The 24,860-nt window shown below is 45.6% G+C and overlaps 1 protein-coding gene across 4 annotated transcripts in view; it reads left to right on the plus strand.

Annotated features, from left to right (window-relative positions):
* Positions 1-24,860, plus strand: part of LOC138569469 (uncharacterized) — a 442,006-nt gene that overhangs the window by 215,161 nt on the left and 201,985 nt on the right. For all 4 annotated transcript variants that reach the window (XM_069647461.1, XM_069647462.1, XM_069647459.1 and 1 more), the window contains one exon: positions 12,877-12,940. In XM_069647461.1, coding sequence (XP_069503562.1) covers positions 12,877-12,940 — 64 coding nt within the window. The remainder of the gene's footprint in view (positions 1-12,876; positions 12,941-24,860) is intronic.

Consider the following 24,860-nt stretch of genomic DNA (forward strand, 5'->3'; position numbering starts at 1 on the left):
AGGTATTCAGGAATATAGACCAGTGTATAGGGTTGAATACAATCTTCACTCCCCAAACAAGAGAGAAAACGTTTTTGGAACTTTTACCCTTTTAAAATGACAGTTGAAAATGGCTGGAAAAAACAATGAAAAGTGTGCAAAATCTTTAAATTGATATACATTCCTATGGGAGCAACACTACAAAGATCCCAACAAACATAAGCTATGGTATGAGCAACAGTACACACTTTGAACCAGGATGGAAGTTTGGAAATACTTTGAATGGGAAACACATGTGTAAAACCTTTACAAAATTGCGATTTCCCGCCTAATTTTCACTACGCGATTTTTAATAAAAATGGATGCGGTTTTAGGGTAGGGATGTAGCTACAGGACTTAGGTTTAAGTCAGAGTTGAAATTAATTCTCTAGCTATAAAATTGAGGAAGTTGTACGAGTTTGAATGAGAGGTGTTTTTGAAAATAAAGACGCGAAAATGAAACCAGAAATCCGTTTTTACAATGACATTTATGCTCTAAACTACGTTATTCAGGCTGGTTACCAGAGTGGTCTGCAGAAACCAACCCCAGCACCTCTGTATCCGCCTTGGAGGTCTCAGTCGGATTACCTGTGGGATGATTTTAAGGGTTTGGGATTTCATAAAAAAAAAGGATTTTAAAGGAATTATCACTAGCACAAGGACTCAAAGGCAGTGTTCAAGACTGGTGTGACAATATTACAAGTTCTTAAGTTAAAGAGAGGATGGGTTATAGACTGGGATAGGACAAGGCAAATATACTATGGGTCACTAGGATTCCTATTGATACTTACAGTCCACTGTAATTTAAGATTGGACCGCCAGGGTTCTGTTCATCACGGATTGGGCCTACAGACAGCAGGGCACCTCTGGCTAATTGTATCAGCTGGATGGTTCTAGTCAATGGACTGGCACCTCAGACTGGACTGGATTGGATTGGATTGGATTGGCCCTTCTGGTTGCTGGACACTGTAGATCAGTGGGATGGCGAGTTTCAGCAGGCAAGCCTTAATGGTAGCAAGCCAGACTGGATCAAAATTGCTTCCCTGAAGTTTTGGGATGGTTTTTGGGAAGGAATTAGGCCTAGCTGAAAAGAGTTCAGCAAATGCTGAGGCCTTGGTTTGGTCAAGATGAAGAATTCAGGAACAAGATGAAGAATTCAGGAACAAGATGCAGAAGTCAGGAACAGGGCGCCACAAGAAATCAAGATGGATTCAGGAATAAGTGTGTCTTGTGTGATGTGAGGTTCCCTTATTTATCCTGCCAAGTGACATCACAAAGTTTATGGTAGGGGCAGGCTTACTACCCACACCCACCAGGCTATGAGTGGTCAAAGGCACAGTTCCCTCCTTGCTCTTTGCTGATAGGATGACAGAAAAGGTTGTCAGGTTTTATGATGTGACTTGGGAACCTCCCACAGTTATTTGGACCACAATTTAACATTCCCACAAATACATATTTCTATAATTATGCCCTCTAATAAAATCAGACACATACATTACATATTTTGTGGGTTACCTTGACATACAACTCCCATGTCGGTGGTATCTGGCTTTATCTTTCTATGGAATTTTGTCAATTTTAATCATAAAGGTTTGGCCTAACAATTCCTAACTCGGTACATCTCGGTACATATATCTGCAATTACCCCTAGAACATGGGTACACAATATTAGATTTGCAGCATTAATAGTTTTGGCGCAATTAGTGTTTTTGCATAACTTCAGTTCCTTACACAGTAAGAAATCCTACCAAGTTTTCAACTGGCTAACATGAGTTCAAATTTATAGGTATGTACTTTTCGCTCATTTACTTATTCTTGCAGCCAAGTTAAATGTCATGAAGTTCTGTGGCAAAATAAGCAAATTAAATTCAAAATCCATTTCAGGTTTTTTTTTTCTTGCTTCACAGGTGTGAGCAAACGGTCATTCCCTTGAAGTTCAATGAGAAGGCTACTCCCAGAGAATGGAACATCCTGCCCCTAACCTGTAGGGATGAGTATTCAAGCTTGCCATTGTCTTTGCTTGAGCCACAGACGAAAGTCTGATGAGGTCCTTTGTTCTGAGTATGCAAATCCTCCCCACAGCAATTAAGCCTTCCTGACAGCAGTGGAGTGTCACTCTGAAGTGTCAACCTTTCCCAGGCTGAGAACTGTCAAGCAGAATTGTAATTAACTCCAACCTGGGTTACTTTAAGTTTTACCTACATCTTTCATTAAAACATAGAAAATGAACACAGTTTATAGGGGATTCTTACATTAGCAATCCTTTGATATTTCTTAAAGTATCAGGCCTTTCAACAAAAACATACTTTCAAGATAGGTGATTTTGCGCTTTCTTCCTGGAAAAACACATTAAACTGAGTTCTTTTAAATCTGATTTTCCTATGCAGGACCTACATTTTATTCAGCACCAGTTCTTCCCTTGAGTGCTGGGATTTGCTTGCAGTCTGGATACATGTATCCTGTCTGGGTTTAAAGTTTCTGTCTGCACAGCTGATTTTGTTACATGTTGCAATTTTGGGGGATCCAGAACAAGTAGAGAGGGACAGGGCCACCCCTGATCACAGGGTGATGCCCTCTGTGCTAAGGGCCTCAAACCCATTGACCCCTTGTATACTCAAGACACTCTCACTTCACATTTATAGGTTCACATGAGCCAGAAACCGTGAGGTAGTCAGAATTAAATAGGCCCAGCATGATTGAACAGGCAGGCCACCGCCTATCAGAGATTGATGGACGGGCATCCCTGTACTGATTGAAAAATATTATGGCTGATGTCTCTGACCAGGAAGCCTCCTATGAGGAGAAACTCTGGGAGTTAGACCTGCAGAAGCATCCTCTCCAAATGGACCATTTGGTTCGCTTTGCAGAACAAAAAGAGTGTGAATTGAGTCCCCAAAAGAGCATTTTAAAAACATCCACCCAATCAGGGCAGTGGGGGGGACCCTCCACTAATACTGGAAGCAGAGAGGAGTCGGAAGACTACTCTCCAGTGTGCCACAGGGGAGAAGAAACTAGGCCCCACCATTCTGAGAGCTACTTACCAGCTCAAAGAATCAGGGATCGCCTAGAAGATAATGAGGGGACCTCAACCAATAGCAGCTGTGAGTCTGAGGGCGAATGGACTCGGGTGAAGTGGCAAAAGAAGTCCAATAAACAAAAGAGAGCTCTAGTGAAAGACCCCATTAGGCAGATTAAGGCTATTAGGAATTTCATGACCCTATACCATAAAAATGCAAAATATTCTGTCTGGAAGCATCTGGAGCTATATGAACAAATGATGGACTCTTTTCATATCAAAAATAGCTAGAATTGCATAGACTATGCCAAATGGATGTTCTCTCCGGAGTAGTCCAGCTTCTTTGCTGAACTGGAAGACCAAAACTATTCAAGGTGGTCCACCTATAAGGTGGCCATCTTGAAGCATTTTTCCGCCCACAGAAACCCCCAGGAGGCTCTCAAAGCGGCCTACAATCTGCAGTTCAGAGAGGATCAGGTCCTAAGAGAATTTGTGCAGGAACTAAAACGCGCCTTGGCGAAAACTACCAGGCGGGTGCGCACGAATAGTAGAGAATTTATAACCACCTATTTTCAATGCCTCCCGAAATATATAATGACCCAGCTGGTAAAGGATTTTCACAACACCAGGACCGTGGACTGGGTAGTGGAGAAGATTACACGGATCTATGAGGTCCAAAGACCTGCAGAAAGTAAAAATCAAACAAAAAAACCCAAACCAACCAACACTCCCACTGCTGCTAAGATGGCAGGGGTGAAGGTTGCCCCCATTTCGGACCTAGAAATGGGGGGGGGTCCTAAAAACACATTTATCCAAAACCCATCGAATCAGAGGCAAAGAAGGACCTCTGCGCAATCAGCAGCAGGTGGTAGTCAGGTAGGTAACCCCACCAATGTGACCTCTAACTCTACAAATTATATAAGTGCCAGATATAAGGGCAACAGACCAATAGTGGGGTACTTGTGGACTACCCCGGCCCAAGGGGGGATCCAACCAGGTAAGCACTGCCCCCAGGAAACTTCCCTCCTAACTTCCCCCAGGAAGGCAGTAATCCCTCAAATCCTGGGTTAAGCTTTTTCCCCCGGTATCTTCCAAGCCCCAACATGCAGGACAACCTTCCTTTCTCTCCCCGCTTTCAGGGGTCCAGACCACCCAGTCTGGGAGAGGGGAGGCCAAGGGTGGCGGGTTACCATGGGAATCTTCAGTACCCAGGGAACTCCAGGAGAAGGCATAGTTACCTTTCCTGAGAACAACTTGGGTATGAGCACAGAACCCCGCACCAGCCGGAGCGGGTGTCCCAACTGGAGCGCCAGGGCCAGAACCTGAGTTGCATGTTGAGGGCTCATCAGAACCCTCAGATGAACATGGCATCTCAGAACCCCTCAAACCAAGGGTCTGGTACCCCAGAACAATGACGGGGAGAGAACCCCGACAACCCACCGGTTCCAGAGAAGGAGGCACAGGAGGAAGGGGGGTTCAAACTGCAAAGCCCTAGAGGAAGCTTCCTTCCTCACCCTTGAAAGGCCCCGGGACACCCCGGAACTGGAACTAAAATCTCTTACCCCCAGAAATCTGCAACCCAGGGAACAGAGGGTGGGTAGGAGAAACCAAGAAATCAAAAAGACCCATTTTGTGGAGGAAGTCGGTGTCCTCCAGTTTGAAGGGGAAGAATACTTGGAGGATTCTGGGAAGACAATCTTCTCCTTCAGGGACGGGGGAGTTCCTCCCAAAGAAAAATGGGTCCCCAGAGACCAAAATGTAGACTGGGTAGGTATGTGGACTGATGCAGAATTGCCCATCCCTGAACCCCAGAATGGTCATCCAGAGAATAAAATATTGAATGAGGGATCCCCCTCACAAACCAATTCTGGTGACTGCCTCCAAGAAGGGGGGGGGGCAGCCCAGGATCAGAGGAAAAAAGGGGATTCCCAAACCTCACACACCAATTCTGGTGACGGCCTCCAAGAAGGGGGGGGCATCCCAGCATCAGAGGAAAAAGGGGATTCCCAAACCTCACACACCAATTCTGGTGACTGCCTCCAAGAAGGGGTGGGTGGACAGCTCAGAATCAGAAAAAAAGGATTCCCAGTCTGCCCAAACCAATTCTGGTGACTCTCCCCAAATATCAGAATGCCAAATTTTGCTTTCAGATTCCCAAACTCTGACACAGAATACTGTCCAAAATCCCACCGTGTCGGAGTCTAAAATAAAGAGGTTAACCACCCAGCTTGCTCACAATGCCCATTACCTTTGCCTGTTGGAGAAGAAAGCAGGTCCATTCTATGCCCCCGTCCGAGTGCAAGGTGCAAGGGCAATGTGCATTTTTAGCACTGGTGGACACCGGATCCCAAGCCACCCTTCTTTCTAAAAAGACCTTGAGCAGCTAAATTCAGGAAGGGGTGAGAGGCCCCATATCCCTCTCACCCCTCTTCCTGGATAACTCCAGAACTTGACAGGAATAAAATTCCCGTTGAGGGGACTGCAGATCTGCAAATTAAAATTGGGCAACATAAGGTGAAGCACCCGGTTTTAGTCATGACCCCAGAGGGGACCAACTGGCTATTAGAGAATGACATCCTTAGCAGGTTGTCTCCCCTAATAGACTGTGTGAACAAGGTCCTCTGGATTCAGGCTACCCGGGCAATAAAATTAAAACAAAGAAGCAACTATGTCGGTTTAAATGGCACATGCCACATGGATGAACAAAAATTGTATCAAATTGAGTTTCATCTTCAAAATAATCAAACACCTGACATTACAGTAATTGCTGTAGGACAACAAACTGGTGCTGGGAACTCTTCTCCATTCCTGAAAATAAACCTTCCTTCCAGTTTCAAGTGGTATTCCACACTGGCAAATTCAGGAAGGGGTGAGAGGCCCCATATCCCTCTCACCCCTCTTCCTGGATAACTCCAGAACTTGACAGGAATAAAATTCCCGTTGAGGGGACTGCAGATCTGCAAATTAAAATTGGGCAACATAAGGTGAAGCACCCGGTTATAGTCATGACCCCAGAGGGGACCAACTGGCTATTAGAGAATGACATCCTTAGCAGGTTGTCTCCCCTAATAGACTGTGTGAACAAGGTCCTCTGGATTCAGGCTACCCGGGCAATAAAATTAAAACAAAGAAGCAACTATGTCGGTTTAAATGGCACATGCCACATGGATGAACAAAAATTGTATCAAATTGAGTTTCATCTTCAAAATAATCAAACACCTGACATTACAGTAATTGCTGTAGGACAACAAACGGGTGCTGGGAACTCTTCTCCATTCCTGAAAATAAACCTTCCTTCCAGTTTCAAGTGGTATTCCACACTGGCAGCAAACACTTTGAAATTCGATACCAATTCACAATCTGAAAATCCCAATCCTATCGTCAAAAGTGATGAAAGACCAGCTCAAAACCAAGCTGAGATTAAGAAGAAGGGCGAACAGCTCTTCGTCCCCATTTAGTTAAATGAGGGGAGGGAGTCTGTTCTCGCCAGAGTTGGCTTGAATAGCGAAGAATGCTTCATCAGCGAAGCATTATTCAGGAAACTCCCAAAAGACCAGTTGAGTCAGTTTATCAGTGGGTATGGGTTCTGGAAATTCCCCGTTCCAAACATCATCTGCTTAGCAGCTAAAAATGTCTATCCCTGGTAAAAGCATATAGCATAATTGCTGGGTCGTGCAAGGTGTTCCCTCCTCCTTTTACATGGGCAGTCATATCCTCAACCGACTCAAAATTAATTTGGATCCCAGTAATTGCCAAGCCTGGTCCCAACTGGAGGGTAAACGCCAGGGCCCTGGCAATCCTGAAGAAAGCCTTCTGGTCAGCCCCATTGCTACCGTAGGTAGTTGAAGTTCAAAAGAGGGGGTGAGGTCACCATCCCAGGCCTGGCCCTACAAGATCTGCATCCCTAAAGGAGAGCTGTCAGAAGAGAAATGGGTCCACATTAACCAGTTAAAAAGTTGTCACCCCAGACACACTTTGCAGCTGATTGAGGAGCCAAAGGAAAGCCAAATAGAGGAGACATCTGGAGAATAAGAAGCAAGAAAAAGAGAAAGCATATGGGAATAGGTAAATCCATAGGTATATCCATGTAACGGGGAATACTTTTAGTTATTGTTATTGATCACGAAACTGTGGTGTAAAGGTTCAATCCTGTCTTCCCCTTGTTAAGTAATCCATAGCCTCTGCCTAAGACTTGCCCTGGTGCTGTTGCTATGTCTACTGTGTTATGATTACTATGTTGCTTAAGTATAACATGTCATTCAAATGTGTTGCCTTGATGTATGTGCCTTGTGAACCTCTGCCGGAAAAAATAAAAGTTGAAAAAAAAATTAAAAAAAAAAAAGTAATTGGTTGCTGTTATTTTTCAAGTACTTCAATTAATGTAATGCATGTTTGTCCCACTGATGTCAACCTTCCGGGAAGACTGTCAGTGAAAGATTCTAAAACATGTCTTTATCTCCTATTAGAGTACTAATTCCATTCCCTCTTAGACAATGAGGACCTCCCTGGGGACCTGGAAAGGAAAGGAAGGAAAGGGGGTCGCTCCACACTGTCCAATGAAAGACCGGAGGAGGATATTGCATGCCGCTCCCAGACGAAAGAAGAACTCCACTGGATGAACCCCACTTTGCCCTATACTCCCTCAACAAGAAGCCTCGGGAAAGCCGGGGGGAGAATCTTTGGGGTACATTTACCAGCCCAGCAGAACCCCCCTACATCACCAAACTGCATTTTCAGCAGTTACAAGAAGAACGGCTGCACTGGCTCTGCAGAGCACTATTCCCTTTCATCGAAACTGCGCTTTGCAGTTTCAAAAATAATGGCTGCACTGGCTCTGTCGAGCACATATGGGGCGAGATGGAACCTGGAACACCCAGAGAATGGCTGCCAGTATTTTCTTCAGGTGCACCAAAGAAAAGGATTCATAGGCAGTGCTGCTATGCTGCCAGCTCAAAACTTCCCACTGAAAAATAAAATATTCAGTGTTTAAAATGACTACGCACTGAAACCATTTCCATTTTTTTCAACATTACACAGTTTGTTTCCAGTAAGACACATCCATGTTCATCCATATTCAGGTTATACAGCAGCAAATGAGGGCAGTCCTCCCAGAAAGGCATGTGTGTCAAGTAAAATCTGTGAAATAGCAGAGAAATTCACTCCAGGCAGTTTACTTTTGCAACAAAGTGACACTAGCAAAACTCTTCACAAGAAGCTCTCTCTCTCTTCCTTTGCTTATGTCAGTTTCAAAGGAACCTTGTTTTGAACAGATTCCCTTGTATTAGAAATTGACTAGGGCTATGGAAATGTTCAGCATAAAGATGGGAGGAAAAACTGCATTTGTAAAGTGACATCCCAGAAGAATTAACCCTTCCTGTAAAATGGTTCTTTTTGCCAAGCAGGAAAATGCCTTTTGAAAGTGAAATGGTAAAATGATGCCCTGTACTTGCACAGAAATGTGATGGAAGATGGGGGTTTGCTCTAAAATATACATGATATGTACTCCCAAAAAGACTTGCTTTCTGTTTAAAGAAAGAAAAAAAAAGAATTACTTTGAGACCGGCAGAATGGGTTTGGTAGGCATTGGCCTCCCCTGGGAACAGAATTACCTTCCCCAAGTGGACCAGCCCCATGGCACATGAAAGGGGCCAAGGTGTGGGATGTGGCGACCTCGTCAGACTTTCTGGCATTTCTCCAGCCAAGAACAATGGATCAGGGGAACTGGCCTTGTCACGAACAAGTGTGAATTCCTGGTGACAGCGCTCTTCAGCTGCATCTGCCAGAATGAAAGGTTGCTATGGTAGCCCTGCTGCCCAGAACTGACACAGTGGGGTAGGATGACTGAGGAAATCTTAAGGACCGCCCTCCAGTGACAGATGCCACCCATTTGATTTAAAGGACTTTTTGATATGAAAGTATTTATTTCAGTAACCTAAAGAAATAGTAATGTGAAATTATGACGGTTTAAATGTAATTTTTGTGCCATTAAAATAAGACATTGTAGGTTCTTCTGACATGTTGTGGACGCAAACGCCAGGAAAGTGTAATTTCTGGGGGAAGCGCACATGCTACAGTTATAAAACTTAAATGCAAATTTGCCCGACACTGTTAGGCTCATGTATATCGATTTGTAGGATGTTTGAGAATGTATTTTTCATAGAAATCACGAAAGAATGCCAGGAGAACAAAGCCATATCGCATGAACTTGGCGTTTGGACAAAATGTTCCTTGTGAAATATGGAATCTGCCTATCTAATTTTCCAGATAATGACATTTGTAAATATAAGTGTTTTGCTCCATAACTGATTTTGGCAAAAGTATCTTTGGCAGAACAAAGCACATTGTAAAAAACACACACACTAAAATGAGTCATTGCCTTCAGTCCAATCAGCTGACAGGGAGGCGGCAACATCCACAGGTTGACCTATCCGATTCTTAGAGGGAGGACTAGCTTAGTTCTGCCCACATCGTAAAAATCCTCTGATGTCACCCGGCCTTTATAAGGAGGAAGCTTAGTGGGAGTCAGGACATTCAAAAATCCAAGATTCAAAAATCCAACTCCACATTCAGAGATCCAGACATCCAACATTCACCCTGCAAGATTCCAGGTTCCAGTGCCGGGCCAGGGGTAGCTGAGAGCAGATCCAGACAGAACCTCTTACCCAGGCTGAACCTCTAATCCAGAATTAAACCCTACAAAAATCCCAATAATTCAGGTAGAAAGGGAGAAAGGCTGTGGAACCCTTTCTGGGATTATCCAGCAACCAGTCCGGCTTTTGCCCCACTACCTGTTTTGCCCAGCTGATGCACCTCGCTGTCTACAGTGGCCAGACTAGGCCCAGCTATCCCCTCCTGGAGAGCCTGCCGCTGAGCAGGACCAGATCTTGCCTCGCTGTCAAGAAACCCGGTTTGCTGTCCAAACTCCCCCATACAAGGCTCTTTGTAAGTATTTCCCTTCTCCAGTAACCAAAAAGCTGCATCCCTTGCTCTGTTAACATGCCATTTGTCAAACCCTATAAGAAACCCGATAGGAAATTCCATAAAAAAATCCCATAAATACCCTAATAAATTCTTAAATTGTCAGAATCCTCTGTGTATCCTGTCCTTAGAAAAATCTGTGCTGATCTCCATGTGTAAGTGCCATTCCTTTCAGTCCGTTGTATAAGTCCCTAGTACTATTTTGAATAATATAATTAATTCCCATATAGAGCTGAACGTGACGTGGATAGGTTGCCATTGCAAGTAACCTCCTCACATACCGTGTCTTTCTATAACAATCTAGTCACTAAATAACAAAACCTAGTTGTCTTGTGAAATTGTTCTGGTTTATAAACCGAGTTTCCTTTCCCTTTAAGAATTCCATACTGTCATCCATCCAGAGTTATCCTTTCTCTTTCATATCATACCTGTGATGTGCCTTTGTACCTTAGCATTAAACCTGCATTCCGATTTTGTCTAGCTCAATTTCCAACCCGTTTTGCTATTTTAAACCCATGAAACGTAGCAATTGCAATCCTGTCACGTGTGATTCTTGCTGCACTGTCTTTTATTCCAAAGTCGATTTTCTAAACTGTATGACTGTTGTTAGTAAACTGCCTTGTAACTTGCGGGTTTTCTTGTTTCTTTGATACAGCCAAACACATTCTTGCCTTCACTCAACCGCACATGTAAAGCAACTGTTTAGTAATTCCGAGTGCCATTTTGCTCATTTTTGAAGGGAGCTCAATCCGATTTCTGCCTCCCATTCAGGGATGGTAGGTCGGTTTTTCAATCCGATTTTTGCATAGTATACCTGACTCCTTGCTACTCCTCTCCACCCACACAAAATTTGGTTAACAGGGATTGAGGGAGTGTTGCAGGGGGAAAGCTTAACTGTGTTGCCATTTAAAAGCATTACCCCAAAAGTAATGTTGCTTTCTTTTAATTGTGCATTTTGTCTCCTGTGCTAGAAGGTTAACTAAGTGTGTTCTATCAATTTCCTGTGTAATTATCACCACACTGGTGATTGCTGCCCTATATTGAATGTGTTTGATTTGTATTCAAAATTAAAATAAATATTTCATTATTAGACACTGGGCTGGTTCATGGTCCATTGCAAGACAGGGTGTACGTTAAGGGGGGTGTGAGACAGGTTGGCTGCCTTCTCAAAATTGAATCCAAATTCATAAATCTAAAATCTTTTTGATTGTACGCTGCATCCCGGCAAGTATCAAGGGCCCTGGTCTGGAGTGTGACGCCCCTTTGAAATCCTTAACAGCCGCGCCGTAATGGAAGCTAGCTTTTTGAAAGTCGGCACAGTGATCACATAGATCCCTTTGAACCACTTTGAACTTTAGTTGCTGGTTATTGAATTGCCTCTTAAATACCTCAGCTTTGCAGGTGTGAATTAAATTAAATGCTATCATATGTTGGATCTATGTATCTGCAGTAAAATGTCACATTGCACATACTGGTACATTATATGAGTTTAAACTTGATCAGAAACAACTATGTGAAATCGTATAATAATTTAATAGATTGGGCCTCATTATAAGTTTGCCGGTCCTGTAACAACGGTAACAGTAAGCTTGCTGGTACCGTTGTTGCCGGACCGGCAAACTACGAGTTCAGCTTGCAGGTGCCTTCCTGCCCACCAGGTCTGAACTGGCAGGCATACCGACATGAATGGTGCCGGTGCATCCGGCCTCCCCATTCCCATTGAGTCTTACCGGACTCAATGGGAATGGGGAGTAATGCATTCCGGCGCATGGCAATGGGGAAGTACAGGGTCCGCCAGGGCTGAATAGCCCTGTATTTCCCCATTGCCAGGCGCCGGAAAAATGCGCACGTTTGGCGCAGCCTGCCGGTTTTACCTGTAAGGCTACCGCCGAACTTGTAATGATTGTCTAGATACGACCTTCATGTGGCCAAAATTCATGGAAGGTCATGACATTAATTCTATATTTTTTATGGTAAAATTTGACTTGAAGTACAGTGATATTTTGGGTGAATTATCAAATGGAATTTTAGATTGATATGTATAAATATGATTGTAATGACATATGCACTTTTTTAGGATAGCCTGTTTTATCTGTGATTTGGATGTTTTATCAGGATGTGTTTTATATGTGTTTGTTATGTAAGATTGTTTTTTGTCTAATGTATATACAAAGTTGCTTGGCTGTGAGTATATTAACTAATAAATAAATAGATTTGTTGGCGAATATGGACCATTGTCTTTGCAGATAGATTCTTCATACAATCTGCTCTCTTAGCATACTGCCCCTGCCACATTGCCATCTCCATAATGTTAATAGGGCAACTGTTCTCAGCCATTTCAATGATTGTATCTTGATCTATTTCCGCCATTGAATGAAAGTGGTTACAGAGTTACAGAGCATGTCTAAAAAATATACCTTTTGGTCTTTATCTGTACCTACACTTGCCACCATAAAACTTTATTTTTATTTTTTCAAAGCTGTTAAAAATAAAAATCATGGCTAGGTAAAAGTACACGGTACACATTCTAACATGAAGATGGATCTAGATTGTGTCCCCATATGTTAGAACAAGAGAGCTCCTGAGTTGGTTAAGAGGGGGTCTGTCCTTTAGGGAAATATGGATATGTTGCAACAGAGCAGGGCATCCAAAAGACAGAAGGTTTTGAACAGAGTGGGTTGCAGTATGTCCCTGACCTGTACTAGGAGCTAGGCAAAACTCAAAGCTCCATATCTGTCGCTCAGCTCTGCTATGTAATCTTGACAACTCAAAAGCCCTCCAGCTGTTACTCTGACTGTGGCTGGAGCCACCTATGTTCTCTTCTGCTCATCCCTCTGACCTATTCTTCTTGTCTCTGCTCACAGCGCTATGAGGTGATGCGACAATTCTCGGACCAGCCTCTCATGAACATGGAGCGGGCCGCGACCCGTAAGTACATTCAGGCTTCCTTTTATTTCTTTGTTTAAATTCCTTCCCTTTGAGATGTTGCCATGTTCTGCTACACAGATTGTATCAATCCAGCAAGTTCCAAAACTGGCAGGCAACATTACAATTATCTCATGGCTTTGTCCTTACAACTTTTCATAATCGGATGCAGGGCGAATAAATATGGTACAGGTCGCACAAAATATAATTCTGATTGTTCATTTTTTTGTTGTAAGTAATAAGTACTTTTCTTGCAGCAAATAATAAGCAACAAACTCTTCTCCCTTGAAAACATCTTTAATTTTGATTAAAAACAAGTAATACAAAAAATTAAAAAAAATAAAATGAGTACTTTTCAAAATAAGAGCATATTCATGTTTAAAGGGCATACCTTGCATGCCTCCCCTCCGCCACGGGCTCTGGAGAGTTAAAAAAAAAAGCATTGACAAATTCAATTGGTCGGGATTCATTAAACTAAACTTGCAGTCCCATATGCCTAGCCACATGCGTTTATTTATAACTTGGTACAATGTAACCGAAAGAAAGACTTACCTTGTTGCAGTATGATATCAAACAAAATGTATCTCCGCAACATGTTTTATTTTCAAAAGGTTAACTAGGGGAGTGGGGATACGACAGTTGTGAATAGAAGTAAAACCAGCAATTAAGATTAAAATACCTATAGTTTTACAAAGGTAGCGGGCGCCCCTCTCTCGCAAGAACAGACATGATAACCTGTTCAGTGGTTATTAACCACTTGAGAGTTCGCAGCCACTGCTTTTACTCACTGTGCCTTTCACAGATGGGAAATATCCATTTGCATATCAGTCTTTGTCCTGCCCAGGGGCAGTCCAGCACCGAAATACAATGGCAATTCCAATCTGAACGAGAGTACCACCAGCAACCCCATACACGTGTTTCACCCTTGTTGGGGATCATCAGTGAGGTGAAGCTGATGCCTCTCTAAGCACAGTGAGAGGGAGACCACGTCTGGTTGCCCCCAGGAGACCTAGGGTTACCAATCCCAGGTTCCTTAACAAATAGTTTTACAAAGGTAGCGGGCGCCCCTCTCTCGCAAGAACAGACATGATAACCTGTTCAGTGGTTATTAACCACTTGAGAGTTCGCAGCCACTGCTTTTACTCACTGTGCCTTTCACAGATGGGAAATATCCATTTGCATATCAGTCTTTGTCCTGCCCAGGGGCAGTCCAGCACCGAAATACAATGGCAATTCCAATCTGAACGAGAGTACCACCAGCAACCCCATACACGTGTTTCACCCTTGTTGGGGATCATCAGTGAGGTGAAGCTGATGCCTCTCTAAGCACAGTGAGAGGGAGACCACGTCTGGTTGCCCCCAGGAGACCTAGGGTTACCAATCCCAGGTTCCTTAACAAATAGTTTTACAAAGGTAGCGGGCGCCCCTCTCTCGCAAGAACAGACATGATAACCTGTTCAGTGGTTATTAACCACTTGAGAGTTCGCAGCCACTGCTTTTACTCACTGTGCCTTTCACAGATGGGAAATATCCATTTGCATATCAGTCTTTGTCCTGCCCAGGGGCAGTCCAGCACCGAAATACAATGGCAATTCCAGTCTGAACGAGAGTACCACCAGCAACCCCATACACGTGTTTCACCCTTGTTGGGGATCATCAGTGAGGTGAAGCTGATGCCACTCTAAGCACAGTGAGAGGGAGACCACGTCTGGTTGCCCCCAGGAGACCTAGGGTTACCAATCCCAGGTTCCTTAACAAATAGTTTTACAAAGGTAGCGGGCGCCCCTCTCTCGCAAGAACAGACATGATAACCTGTTCAGTGGTTATTAACCACTTGAGAGTTCGCAGCCACTGCTTTTACTCACTGTGCCTTTCACAGATGGGATATATCCATTTGCATATCAGTCTTTGTCCTGCCCAGGGGCAGTCCAGCACCGAAATACAATGGCAATTCCAATCTGAACGAGAGTACCACCAGCAACAAAGACTGATGCAAATGGATATTTCCCATCTGTGAAAAGCACAGTGAGTAAAAGCAGTGGCTGCGAACTCTCAAGTGGTTAATAACCACTGAACAGGTTATCATGTCTGTTCTTGCGAGAGAGGGGGGGGCAACCAGACGTGGTCTCCCTCTCACTGTGCTTAGAGAGGCATCAGCTTCACCTCACTGATGATCCCCAACAAGGGTGAAACACGTGTATGGGGTTGCTGGTGGTACTCTCGTTCAGATTGGAATTGCCATCGGATTTCGGTGCTGGACTGCCCCTGGGCAGGACAAAGACTGATATGCAAATGGATATTTCCCATCTGTGAAAAGCACAGTGAGTAGAAGCAGTGGCTGCGAACTCTCAAGTGGTTAATAACCACTGAACAGGTTATCATGTCTGTTCTTGCGAGAGAGGGGCGCCCGCTACCTTTGTAAAACTATTTTTTAAGGAACCTGGGATTGGTAACCCTAGGTCTCCTGGGGGCAACCAGACGTGGTCTCCCTCTCACTGTGCTTAGAGAGGCATCAGCTTCACCTCACTGATGATCCCCAACAAGGGTGAAACACGTGTATGGGGTTGCTGGTGGTACTCTCGTTCAGATTGGAATTGCCATTGGATTTCGGTGCTGGACTGCCCCTGGGCAGGACAAAGACTGATATGCAAATGGATATTTCCCATCTGTGAAAAGCACAGTGAGTAAAAGCAGTGGCTGCGAACTCTCAAGTGGTTAATAACCACTGAACAGGTTATCATGTCTGTTCTTGCGAGAGAGGGGCGGCCGCTACCTTTGTAAAACTATTTTTTAAGGAACCTGGGATTGGTAACCCTAGGTCTCCTGGGGGCAACCAGACGTGGTCTCCCTCTCACTGTGCTTAGAGAGGCATCAGCTTCACCTCACTGATGATCCCCAACAAGGGTGAAACACGTGTATGGGGTTGCTGGTGATACTCTCGTTCAGATTGGAATTGCCATTGGATTTCGGTGCTGGACTGCCCCTGGGCAGGACAAAGACTGATATGCAAATGGATATTTCCCATCTGTGAAAAGCACAGTGAGTAAAAGCAGTGGCTGCGAACTTTCAAGTGGTTAATAACCACTGAACAGGTTATCATGTCTGTTCTTGCGAGAGAGGGGCGCCCGCTACCTTTGTAAAAGATTAAAATACCCACCAACATTAACGTAAATTAATTTAGCATTTAAATAAATAAAATCAATTTGCCTTGGCAGAATGATCTATCTGATATGGCTGCTAGTAGCTGGATAGCAGCATACATGCTCTCTTGACAGGTTGTTCTAATCAGACAAGAAACTCAGGATCAGCCATTCAAGTCTAGACAATTTAAAACAACCAAATCATTCATGTGTTTCTAAGAGAGTGAAGCAAAAGTGGGCATTGTTCAATATATCATTTTAACAACGTTTATAAAAAGAATGGTTTATAGGTTTATAATTCTTTTTAAAAATAATTCAGGGGTGGGGATATTTCATTTGAATAGTTACGCTTTGCGTTTCAGGACATATCCACACAACATTTTTATTCTTTTGCTGCCATTTCTTTTTACTGCACTCCCAACTTATTTAATGTATGGCATATCCAGAATTGCATTATTTGTATCCTGCTACATGTAAGTTTGCCTTTCCCCTTGTAACACAGGACTAAATGTCCCGGAGCACAAAGACAAACAGGACTGAATAATCTGCTCATGCCTGAGACAGTGCAGCTTGAGAGCTCTGCTCTTCTTTTATTGTCCAGTTAACTATCACCCTGAGCTGCAGTGGTCCAAGTAGTTTCTGCTTGTAGAGTCCAATATTAGGATGTCACATTATTTTGCATGGAGTCCACATGCATCAGCCTGGCCATGATAGTTACCTTATGTCCTTTTTATGTAACTCCTGTATCAGTGCATCCATTTACCCTAGTCCACATTCTCTCTGGGCGATAGCTTCGTCAGTCAATGCTCATGTTGTAGAGATCTGTGGGAAGCTTTAAAGACATACGTTTGAAACCTCATTGTGCGGACTCTGCCATTTAGCGATCTGCAGCTGATATAGTGAATATTGCTGTATTTCCGGTTCACTGTGATTTTAACGCAAACTTTTTTTCCCGATGGATTTCTTTACCATTCCCCAAATCCCCCCGACCCCCCGTTTCCCTATGTTTTAACCCCCCAATCTCCTACGGACCCCACCCCATATGTATATATATATTTCTCTAAAAATCTGTGTTTTTTCGATGGATTTGTTTTGGTTAAACAATCCGTTGAAAAAACATTTTTGGTAAAATCACTGGTTACTCTATTTCCTAGAAATATTAGGCCAATTGTAAAAAAGGCGTTGTGTGACGACTGAAACATGTAGATGTTGTGAATAAGCTTAGGTGCTATTCGACTCAAATACATACTTACAGTTGCTATAGCTGTAAGGAAATGATTTATTGATATGTTTTATTAAGGTTTTGAATACCTGTTTTTGCATAAAATGTAATCATTGGATGTGTGCGAACGAAAGGTTGTATGTATGGTGGAATGAATTGGGTGATGTGTAAGGTATATGAATGTATGTGCTCTATGAGCAAACAGTGTCAAGAAGTTTAATTTGAATAAATTTGTGTTTCGAAAAAGTATAGTTAATTTGTTGTGTAATTTAGTCCTCTAACCTCATTTACCAAGGTCCATTTTGTGATTTCTGTACTACTTGCCTGGAGGACCTGCGTTATTACAGGTACTCTTATAATATAACCGGTTTACACTTTAGGACGTCCTGAGGGGAGTCATGTTGAACTAGCCTATATATTGCGGAGACCACTCCTCTGCTTACGGATGAACCTACAATAAATGTCATCAGTGGAGTAGCGGCATCTCTGGGAACGTAGGGGACCACTCTCTGAATGCTGCTCACATTTTGAAATACTACAACCCGCATTGAAAACCCTCTCCCATCTTTTCAGCAAATAACTCTTGGGTAACAAATGTCCCGTTCGGGAACAGGTCCTCCATGTGGTTAATCCCTGTACCCCGCCATTCCTGAATGATAGCTTCATTGCATGTTGGTGCCAGACTCTCTATAGTCCACTATAGTATGGCGGGTCAAAAGGGACGTCTACCCGCAACCGCTTCTGTACTCTATTCCATGCATGTAGCGTGCATGCCACAGGATCACATTTACATTTATATGACACCCTTCTGAAGACCAAGACCCCCTGCAGAGAGAACCGGCGCACTGAGCATTTTTCTATGCACACATGAGGATAAGGTGGGGCCTCAGCATCCATAGCGACACAAAGTATAACTGTGCTGCTGGTAAATATAGCTCCACGTCTGGTGCGCCGACACACCTTCTTTCCCAGAGTAGAGCCAGTGTATCCCAGCTATTTTGTGGGTTTCGCGGGTGCCAAGTTAGCTCGGCCTTTACTTCTGCAAAGTAGCAGACCCACGGCCATACCGGGATGTTCTGAAAGATGTATAGTAGTTTGGGGATCACTACCATCTTGGCTACCGCGATCCTGCCCAGTAGCGAAAGGGGAAGCTTGCACCACCTCTCCACCTTCGCCTTCAGGGTATGCAAGTATCTTACATGGTTGTCTGCCAAGAGCATTTAGGTGTCCCTACTAACCCGCACCCCCTGATATATAACAGCCATCTGCTCCCATCTGTACCATTTGGTGTTTGTAGGTTTAACGTAGCTTCATTCAGTGGAAATAAAATGGATTTAGTCCTGTTTATCCAGAGACCCGAGGACTTCACAAACCTTACAACCTCCTACGTCCCAGATTCGTTGCAGGGTCTTTAAAGTATAGAATTGCATTGACCTCCTACAGTGATACTAATTCCCTTGTACTACCCAAAGCTAGATCCATGGCCCCATGAAATTTTCACAGTCGAGCTGCCATTCCCTCGATCACCACAGCAAAGAGCAGGGGTGACAGCGGGTAGGCCTGCCTGGTCCCCCGACCCAGATCAAAGGCATCAGATCTTGTGCCACCAATCCCAATTTGGGCGCTCAATCTGGCATACAGTAGCCACACCACCGATAGATAATACTCTGGGGCCCCCCACCTGACGCAACACCTCGAATAGGTAGTTCCATTCAATGGAGTCAAATGCTTTCACCATATCGAGCAGAGCCGCCGTAGCCTGGACCTTGGGGTCAATCTAGGCTAGGACTGCAAACAATCTACACAGGTTTAATGAAGTCGACCTCCCAGGTATAAAACCTGACTGGTCTATGTGTATGATGTTCGAAATATACAGGAGCAGGCGGCCTGCCAACACCTGGGCGAGAATTGTAGTGTCAAGGTTCAACAAAGAGATCCGGCAGTACGAAGAGCATTCCAAAGGGTCCTTCTCTGGTTTCAGGATCAGCATAATCACGGCTTCACGCATCATTGGGGGGAGCAGTTCCACCCTCTCCCACACCGAATACAGATGCTGAACCAACTCGGGACCCCACTGGAGAGGATAGCTCAGGGGCAACGTGCTCGTCTTGAAAGCAACACAGGTTCGATCCCCGGGTCCGTGCTTAGAAACCTCTGGGTATTAAGCACGTTATAAATAACCTATCATTTCATATCATATCATATCCTTGTAGAATTCAGCTGTTATTCCTTCAGTGCCAGGCGCTTTGGAGGATCTCGTCAAGTGTAATGGGCGCGGCTAGTGCTTCTGCCGCCTCTCCACTCAGCACCGGGAGGGTTGCCTCCTTTATATATCCCTCTAGCTCTGCCATAGGTATCGACCCTCTTGACGCATACAAGTTCTCATAATACTCGGAAAGACGTCCACTATAGCCTCCAGCTTCACAGCCACCACACCCTCCGCCGTTCGCACCGCTGCTATATCCGTACTGCCCATTTCACGCTTCAACATTGCTGCCAGTAGTTTGCATAGCCTACCCTCCTCATCAAACCTGCGGGCCATTGCCGGGTGCGCCAGGTATTTAACCTCCCGCTCAGCAAGTTTATTAAAGCGGTCCAGCGCTTCCCTCAGTTTGGCCCTGGAGGCAGTCCCGCCCCCCTCAGCTACCTCCCCTTCATGTACCTTGATTTCCAGTTCTTTCATTTAGCTGCCTACGGATCAGTTTCAACACTCCCAATTCCAGGGACAGGCATCCGCCCCAGAACACCACCTTAAACGCATCCCATACAGAACTCATCTTAGTTACAGAACTCAAAGTCTCACGAAAGTATGACTTGAACCAGCCATGCAAGGGGTGAGAGGTTCCCTCCCGTTCCGGGCTCATCGACCAGAGGACGGGCGAGGGGTCAGATAATGTTCTAGGCAGAAGTACACAATCAACTGTTCGGTGTACCAGGGAGGGATGGGGGGCTCGCCAAAATATAGTCCAAACGTGAGGAGGTCCCATGCACCGTCGAGTGGAATGAGTACTTCCTTCCTTCTGGTCAGAGTAGCCTCCACACATCACCCAGCTCTAGCTCCTGCATGTAACTCAGCACTGCTTCCTCTGCCTTAGAGCGCAGAAACTCCCCTCCCCCAACCGATCTATCTCTCCTCGGGTCCCCCCCATATCCCCTACCTACCAAATGAGTTTCTTGAAGCAGGACCACCTTGGTGCCGTGCCTTTCTCAATATTGGACGACTTTGCAGGCCTTGCACGAGTTGTTAAGTCCACGCACGTTCCAACTGACCATTCTACAAGCCACCATTAGACCAGAGACTGTTTGAATATCCCTGCCATGCCCGAATGCTCATTTGAGCAGTACTCCAGCTACTGACCGATCCCAAGAGGCATGAATCATTTGGAAAAAACAATGCCCAATTTACCCAACATATTCCCCCCTCCCACCACGCCCTGCCTCCCCACCATTCCTCAGACATACCCACCCCCACCCACACTTCCCACCCCCAACTTGCAGTGATTCTTAACCCCCGCTCAGCTACCCTCAACAACTGTGTTACCATGGGTCACAGCCCAGGGGTGCCGGACTCCACAGCCCAAGTGACCTCTCACTGCTCCAGACCCCAAGGAGAGGCCTTTCCAATCATAACCTTGTTATGCATCAGCACTGATTTGTTACATTTTTAAGCAATCATGTGAAATACCCATCGGGGAGAACTTGTGTAATAGACACGTTTAACCAGGGGTTGACCTGGCATAGCTTCCAACTAACATAAGAGCTCTTGCACAGCCCTCACACAAGCTCATGCACCTGCTTTTAGGCCTGGCTGGTTACTTTGGTAGTGTCTCAAGGAAGTCCTGCACTGCACCTGGATCTGTGAAAAAGTGTGTCTGACCTCCATGCTGGACTCGTAGTTTGGACGGATACAGCATGGCATACTTCAGCGCACAATCCCAAAGTGCTCTTTTTGCCACCAGGATGGAGAGGCGGGCCTTCTGGACGGACGGGGTGAAGTCCGGATAAAAGGATACTCTGGAATTCTCATAGGTGAGGTCCCCCAACTCTTTGGCCCTGCGGAGTATGATGTCCCGGTCTCTGTAATTTAATTCAGCAGACTCATAATAATTGTGCGAGGGCTCTGGCCCGGTTTAGGAGTAGTCTGTGACACCCAATGTGCCCTCTCGACCAGGAATTGAATGGACTGTTGGGGCCCCTGCAGGACCTCCTTAATGAAGTTTACCATAAAGACCTCCATGTTCTGCTGCGGGATAGATTATGGGACCCCCACCACCCGAATGTTGTATCTTTGTGATCTCGCCTCGAGATCCTCATTTTTATCCTTACTGCCTTTACTTCCCTCTGCAACGAGCGGAGCGTCTGCGCCACTTCGCCACTGGTATCTTCCAGCGACCCCACCCGAAACTCCACCTGGGATATCTGCCCGCTCTCCTTCTCGATGGGCTCCTGCATCCTATCGACCTTATATTCCATCCCGTCGAGTTTGGTGTTAATGGTCGCAAAGCCTGACCACATCTCAGCTAACACCAGGTCAAGTTCTAACAACGGGGCATTCACATTTGTCCTCGCAGGTGGCTCATCCTGACCTGGGAGGGATGACCTATCAGGGGTGTTTTGAGGTGCAAGCATCTTCTTGTTCACTTTGCTCAGCCCTTCCTTCTGGGAGAACGTCAAGCGGGATTGCCACTTGTTTCCCTTAGCCATATATCTGCCTTTACCTCGCCTTGCTGGTGCTCCAATAATGGAGGTTAAATGCCCGCTGTGGGCCAGCCAGGAGCATTAACCCCTTGAGTTAAGCTCCCAGCCTCCAGCTAGTGGATAGACCCAGCTCACCCCCTTTGTAGATTTCATGCTAGGGCGGTGGTCGTTGCCTCAAGGTGCACGCCCGAGGTGTCACCCTAGCGCATGTGGGGCCGTGAGAGCAGGACCTGGATGCATCTAGTTTTGGGGTGCAAGTCCTGCTGCTGTAGAGGTTCGCCCAGGGCACCCTTCTTCTCCTTGCCTCGTTCTGCACAACTGGCGGCGCCCTTGATTCCGCCTAATCGAAGTTACCCAGCCCCACATCAGAAGTCCCATCCAGTTCTTCCCTGCTCTGGCGGGGGTACCTGCCCGTTACCGTGTGTGGGTCTCAGTTTTACCAGCAGATTGGTCAGGCGCCTTGGTGTCTCGTCACTTGGGCCCCAGAGGGCACTCCCTCGCCCCTGCAGAGCTGTCGGCCCGAAGGACCACTTTACTCCTAATTGTCCCTGCACATGCGGTTCAGGGATAAGAGTATTTTCTTGCCATATTAGGCAGCAAATGCCTCTGACGCCCCGGCACCCCCTGTTGTGCTGCTGTCAGTGTTCAGGCCAGTCACTATGCAGAGGAAGTCATCAGCCGTGGGGGAATCAAGGTGGGCACTTATGTGCTCTTGAGCGCACCAGCTCCAGTGCAGCCCAGGGCCAGGCTAGGTATCCGCCACTCGGAGTCCAGCCGGTCTCCCGAAACTCCCCCAACCAAGGCACCGCCGTCTCTGGGTGGGGCCTCCCCCGTTCTCACACACTGGCCCCTCTCACTTGGCTGCAGCCTCACAGACCGCCAGCTGGCACTGGAAGCGCGACCTTGGCCACAGTGCTGCCACCAAGGGAGGGCAGGCACTCACCCAAAGGCGTCCTCACCGCCGCCCATGGCCACGCACCTCCTCAGAGGGGTTGCAGCACGTTTAGTCTCCCACGAGCACCCGGGGTTCTGCCAGCATGCTCCCGTCCCAGCGCACTCCGGGCCACTCCTCTTGCTCAGCCGTTGGTTGTCCTCCTCCTCAGTGCTCCCGCCGGGTCAGCACCCGCGGGGGCCTGGTCGCACCACCAGATTGCTGCCTCAAGATTCAGAAAAGTCCACTACGCACAGCCCCGGGCGCCATCAGCTAACATCAGCATGCCGTCCCTCATTCAGCGCCGGCTGGCTATCCCAGGTCGCACAAGCCTTGCGGCCCCTCCATCGCTGGCAAGCACCACCAGGTCGTCTCTGCAGCCCAGACTCGGGTTAAGGGCTGTACGACCCCTTCAGGAACGTTTCCCCATCCACTGGATATGGTGACCTTCTCAATGGGTGCTGCAGCAGGCTCCCCTCATGATAGTTCTCAAACAGAGTTTAGAGAAACACGGCCATCTTGGCTCCGGGCTCTCTAGCGTACCGTCTAGGGAATTTCTAGCTATTTGCAGGACCGTGACTACCAGTCTCTACGCATGGCATTTTCTTGTTTCGATTTTTTTTGTGTGAGGCATGTTCTTCTTTGATTCTTCCTGTGGTCTCGAATGTTGGTTGGACTTGTACTTTCAAAGGCATCTCTTGATTTCCTGCTAGTTTCCTTGGGAAACATGATTGGTAATTCTCCATGCTCCATTTTGGGGTAATGTGTTGTATTAATCGTCTATTGGACCTGCCTCACTTCCCTTGCTTCACTAAAGTAGTCTCTCATGCACTCTTTCCTCTACTATAGAATGTCTTGCAACAGCAGCCTCTGTTACATTGCAGTGTATTTGCCCCATGCAAGAGCCGGCAGACCACCTGGCCCTTCCTCATTGATATTCCAAATATACTAGCTTTAGTTGCAGTCTTTTTTTAGAAGCTCCACAGGGCATCACCTTCAGAAACCCTCACAATCCTTCTTCTCTACCACCCTTCAACCGTTATATACCAGTGACCAAAGGTGGCTGTCTTTCACTCTCAGAAATCTCTGTGGTTTCTGTTGGAGATTCATTCATTGCTTTTGGGCACTAACAGGGCCTTTCAAGATCCACTGATGAATTACTATCGCATACAAACAGTCCCAAGTAAAGGAAATCACTTTTTGTGGTCAAGTTTTGGAATTTCTTTATTTCCTTCCTCTCACATTCATCTTGCTCAACCATCTGATGGGGGCCAACTCTTCTGGGGGTATATTTCACCTGTGACCACAATCAAACTTAGCTCTCTGGACAGCCTTTGGGCTCCCCCTCTTGCAGATGCTTATATACATTTTTAATATATGTAGTTATATATTTTCCCTTTGATATTTCACTGCTGTAATATTTCCCACTTTGATAGTCTGCCACTGTGATGTGTACAACTTTGATATTTTAGCACAGTGATATTTTGCCACTTTGACAATTTGCCACTTTGACAATTGGCCATTGGGACACTTTGTCACTTTTATAATTACCCACTTTGATGTTTTGTCACTTGGATAACTTGCCACTATGATATTTTTCAAGTAAGATATTTGCTACTTAAAAGTGTGCCACTTTGACAACTTGCCACTGGAATATTGTACAACTAAGAACATTTACCATTTGTTATTTTATCACCGGGATACTTCCAACTTCAATACTTTGCCACTGGGATATCTGTCCACTGGGATACTTTGCCACTTTGATCATATGCCACCTTGAAAATGTGCCTTGGATAATTTGCCACTTGGATAATTTGCCACTTTGATAATTGCCCGCTCTGATAACTTGACGCTCCGATAATTTGACACTCGATAATTTGCAACATTGATAACTTTGATAGCTGTTCCACAGATCCGTATTCCCTCCACTCC

Source organism: Ambystoma mexicanum, chromosome 2q (assembly GCF_040938575.1).
Source record: "Ambystoma mexicanum isolate Mex_15411 chromosome 2q, UKY_AmexF1_1, whole genome shotgun sequence".
Classification (NCBI taxonomy): Eukaryota; Metazoa; Chordata; class Amphibia; order Caudata; family Ambystomatidae; genus Ambystoma; species Ambystoma mexicanum.